The following is a 4,867-nucleotide window of genomic DNA, read 5'->3' as shown; positions in this document are numbered from 1 at the left end:
ACTCTTTTACCGTGGCCTTGGTGCAAAAACTAAAGAAAACCTTTGACAAAATGAGAGAAAATCCTTGCACTTGTGACACGTATTATTCCATAGAGTTAAGAATCTTTGTGCTTACCCCCATTCATTCGCTTTTTCCCCGTTTACCTATTCCACTTGTTGATAAGCCAAGGAAATGCTATTTGCTTCTTAAGAAGAAGAACTTTTTTGAAATGAAAGAGTTTCCACGGGCGTCGGATATCATTTCTTCAAAATTCGGAGAGGTCAGATGAGATAGATGGGTGTGTTCAAAATGGAATGATCCCCTTTTCTCATGTTTGCATTTTTGTTGTCCACAAACAAATAAAGAGTCCGAAAAGACGTACGCGATTTTCGAACCATTTCCTATAAGAGAATTGTTTCCATTACTTTGAGAAATGGATTCTCCCGCATGGTAGGCCGACATGCCATGCTGGTTGGGGCATCTTTTAGCAGAGGACATCATACATGGCGTAAGGTGTTGTTCAAGACACATTGTATTGCATTCGCAAAATGTAGAAAAAATGTATTTGTGTGCTTCTCTGAATGTGTCATCCCAACATTTATGAAATACTAGCGCTAATTGCTCATGCGTTGCAATAGGGGCATACATATTCTAGTGGTTCAACACTAATGTGTTTGATATATACGTTACACCAACCATATTCTACATTTTGATAAGATTTGATTTGAGTATGGATAAGGGATCGGAATGCAAGGAAAGTTTTTGATTTAGTTGAGGCTTTTGGTAAGATTTAATTTGATCTGGCTATGGGTAGGGAAAGGTAAGAAAAGTTTTTGATTTAGTTGATGTTTTGATAAGATTTAATGTGATTAGACTGAGGCGCGGTCACCGAGTCACCTGGTCATTGTGCAGCGCCTAGACCGCCAGTCGCCGTCACCCGAGGCATCGAGCCACCACCGTGTGTGGGCGGAGCTCCGGCCACCAAGTCACCTATGCGTGTGGCAGCGCCCTGACCACCAGTGGTCGTCGCCCGAGGTGTTGAGCCACCGTCACAGATGCTTGAGGGGTAGCGACCCGGCCATCGAGCCGCCATCGCCTAGGAGAGCGCCGTGATGGCTAGGTTATTGAGACGGTCAATTTTCTCGTACGGGGTAAGTAAATCTTGGAGTAATTTAATAGAGAGAGGGGGTTATCTGCTAATTTGCGTTTAAGTGGATTGTTAGGAGTCCCACTCGTGATCCATGACATTCACTATTGATCCAACAATCCATGATACAAATTTCCAGATTTTCACTGAAAACTCATTTTCACCTGATACTTCGCCTTGTTTCATTGCCACATCTATGACACGTCACACACTTTTTGCAGTGTATCCCACTTATCACTAGCTCATACTTTTGCTTAATCTTGCTACATTAATGACGATCATTTTATTCGCCACTCCTTTTTTGGGGCTTGCACGATTAATTGGGAAAGTATGGCAAACTTTGGTCATGAACAAATATGCTCCATAATCGGAGAGACACCAAGTTCTCAAAATCCGGCGTCCAGAGAAAAAAAGAACCTCCTAAAAAAATGATCCATTGCTACCCCAAACTATAAGGCTATGTTTGGATCATAGCCACACCACACTTTACCACAAGTGGGGTAGGTGTTTTGCGGCAACAATTTGTTTCACTGCCACATTTGTGGCACGCCACATATTCTTTGGAGTAGCACTTTTGCCTAATGTTGCTACACTTATAACCGCCATAATTTCATTTTGGGGGGTTTGCCAGGATTTGTTGAAAAATTGTGGCCAACTATGATTATGAACCAAACTTTGATTGTGAACCTCAAGTGTGGCCAACTTTGATTGTGAACCAAACATACTCAAATCTATCGTGTGAGACAAGCGAAATGAATCCGTTTTGACCACATGCATGTATCCAGCTCAGCCGCTCCTTGCGATGTGTGCACCGTCGGCGTGGAGTAGCCGACCAATCCTTCCATGGAGTAGCGAGTGAGCATTGAAGGCAGGCAGGGGCGCCGAGGAGATCGAAGCAAAATATTTCCTATTAATGGTGATGCATTAATATTATTTCTACGGAATATATGTAGTACTGCATTGTTGATTTCCTATTACTAGTATATATCCAAAAAAAGATTTCCAAATAATTAGTAGTAGAAGGCTTGCGTAGAACCAACGGCGTCGCCCGCCGCTCCCTCCCTGGCTAGCTGAGCTGTGCCGGCGGCAGTTTCCAACCCCTCGCGACCTGCAACCCTGCTAACTTTGTCCCACTCGAGCCTCGAGGAACACATGACCTCATCGCTGCCTCCTCGTTGACCAGCTCCGTCTCGTCGGATCTCGTCGGCCGACGATCCATCCTTCTCCCTGCGCGCAGGTGTGCCAGCTTGGTAAGGCACGTCAAGGCCGGCGGCTCCGGCCGCGCGCATGGCTGCCGCTGCTGCGCGCTTGCTTGCCGTCGCGCTCTCGGCCGCCATCCTGGTGGTCGCGGTCGGCGGCCGCGGCGTCGTCCCCGTGTCGTCCGGCGCAGAGAGGCCGAGCGTGGAGCGTGAGCTCGACGCCGCGCGGGCAGCGATACGGCGCGCGGCGCGGCGCCATGGCAACAACGCCAGCTCCGCGCCCGGCACGTGGTTCCGCGGCGACGACGTGGACTATGCTCTCCTCGCGAGGGTGTACCGCAACCCGGCAGCCTTCCACCGGTAAGACATGTATATCGACGTCGTCAGCCACCCACCGCCGACGCCAAGCAGCATCTGCCGTTCCTTCTCCGGCCGATCTTGATTAATTACTCACACGCGTACTCTACTCATGGCGTGGCAGGAGCTACGTGGAGATGGAGAGGCGGTTCAAGGTGTACGTGTACGAGGAGGGGGAGCCGCCGCTCCTGCACCTGGGGCTCTGCAAGGACATCTACACCATCGAGGGCCGCTTCATCGAGCAGCTCGAGCTCCTGGCGCCGCCGGCGGCCGGCGTCCGGACGTGGGACGCCGACCGCGCGCACGCCTTCTTCCTCCCCTTCAGCGTCGTCCAGATGGTGGAGCTCGCGTACCGGCCCCTCTCCTACGACCGCGCCCCGCTGCTCTCCCTCGTCGGCGACTACGTCCGCGTCGTCGCCTCCCGCCACCCCTTCTGGAACCGCTCCGCCGGCGCCGACCACTTCATGCTCTCCTGCCACGACTGGGTACGCCGTACTACTACGCATGCACAAAATCAACTTTCTCGCCTGTCGCTTCTTCTTCACGTGTTCGTCATTGCTGATTAGTACAACTTGATTGTGTGTAGGCTCCTGACGTGTCCAAGGGCGACCCGGAGCTGTACGCCAACGGCATCCGCGCGCTCTGCAACGCCAACACGTCCGAGGGGTTCCGGCCGGGGAAGGACGTGAGCATCCCGGAGATCAACCTCTACACCGGCGACACGCCGCGGCAGCTCCTGGGGCCCTCGCCGGGGCTGTCGGCGCGGCCCTACCTGGCCTTCTTCGCCGGCGGGCGGCACGGCCACGTCCGCGATCTGCTGCTCCGCCACTGGAAGGGCCGCGACCCGGCCACCTTCCCCGTGTACGAGTACGACCTTCCCTCCACCACCGGCAACAGCAGCAGACACAAACGGCGAGGCGGCGACCGGCAGAGCAACTACTTCGCCTACATGCACCGCTCCCGCTTCTGCCTGTGCCCCAGCGGGCACGAGGTGGCGAGCCCGCGTGTGGTGGAGGCCGTCCACGCCGGCTGCATCCCCGTGCTGGTGACGGACGGGTACGCGCCGCCATTCGCCGACGTGCTGCGGTGGGAGTCCTTCTCGGTGACCGTCCCCGTCGCCGACATCCCCAGGCTGAAGGAGGTGCTGGAGGGGATACCGACGGCGGAGGTGGAGCGGCTCCGGGACGGGGTGCGGCTGGTGAAGCGGCACTTCACGCTGCGGCAGCCGCCGGTGAGGCTCGACATGTTCCACATGATCCTGCACTCCGTCTGGCTCAGGAGGCTCAACTTCAGGCTCGACTAGTTTCAAAAAAAAAAAAACTTCAGGCTCGACCACTAGCCGGCTCAGAATTCACATCGCTGATAATAGTAGACAGAAATTTAGAACAGAGAACACCGTGCAACACCCCTGGCTTCCTAATTAACATGCTCTACATTTTATTCTCATACTAGATAATTGCAGGTGCATTATAAAGAATATAAATAGGACCCTATTATTTGGCGACCGTGCACTGCGAGGGGTTAGGATTTCCGAACATTTTGATGACAGTTTCATTTGGTCGGGAGTAGCAGTTTCTTGAGAACAGTGTGACCTTTTCTGAAATGAAGGTTAAAAACTATCATCCTGTCAGATAATGTCATGTTATTCTCAAGAAATTATCACCCCCAATACAACTAAAACCGTCAAATAAACGTTCAAAATGTCATGCTCTCCTAGAAAACAGTTGCCAATTAGCTTTTCCATATAAATACCTAATACCAGATTTGTTGTTGATAAACAATCGTGTGTCATTCACACCAACAGCGTCACATCAAATGTGTTGTGATTCATGCGGTGCGACTGGATATTTGTTTCGGGTTGTGCAACAACGCATGCATGACTGTTTTTCTTGTGTTCTTCGTAGTATCACGAGCGTCGCACCATACAGTAGTGCCCCCGCGTTGCTGTCGTGTGGGCTACTTAGGAGGCAGCCTGCCACAGATCTCCCTTTCCTCCTCTCTATCGTTGTTGTAGGACGCCGCAGGTGAAGCCGTGTGGCTGACGGAGGCGGCAAGGATCTTGCTCGCGGTACGGTTGGGTCTCCGGCACAGCGACAAGCTTCTCATGGACAGCGGCGTTGGTGCTCGGGACGGCTCCGGCTGGCTGCTTCATCGTCGGCGTGGGTTTGGGGCGTAACACAACAG

General features: G+C 52.5%; 1 protein-coding gene across 1 annotated transcript; it reads left to right on the top strand.

The window, feature by feature from the left end:
* Positions 1-2,414: 2,414 nt before the first annotated feature.
* On the top strand, positions 2,415-4,131 carry LOC119341825 (probable glycosyltransferase At5g25310). The gene is made up of 3 exons (XM_037613678.1): positions 2,415-2,686; positions 2,808-3,168; positions 3,270-4,131. The coding sequence occupies exons 1-3, from the start codon at positions 2,415-2,417 to the stop codon at positions 3,984-3,986; spliced, it is 1,350 nt and encodes a 449-aa protein (XP_037469575.1). The 3' UTR covers positions 3,987-4,131.
* The last annotated feature ends 736 nt before the right edge of the window (positions 4,132-4,867 follow it).

This window comes from Triticum dicoccoides, chromosome 7B, assembly GCF_002162155.2.
Source record: "Triticum dicoccoides isolate Atlit2015 ecotype Zavitan chromosome 7B, WEW_v2.0, whole genome shotgun sequence".
Taxonomy (NCBI): Eukaryota; Viridiplantae; Streptophyta; class Magnoliopsida; order Poales; family Poaceae; genus Triticum; species Triticum dicoccoides.
Note: the sequence above shows the minus strand (reverse complement) of the source record. Positions and strands in the feature narration are given on the sequence as shown.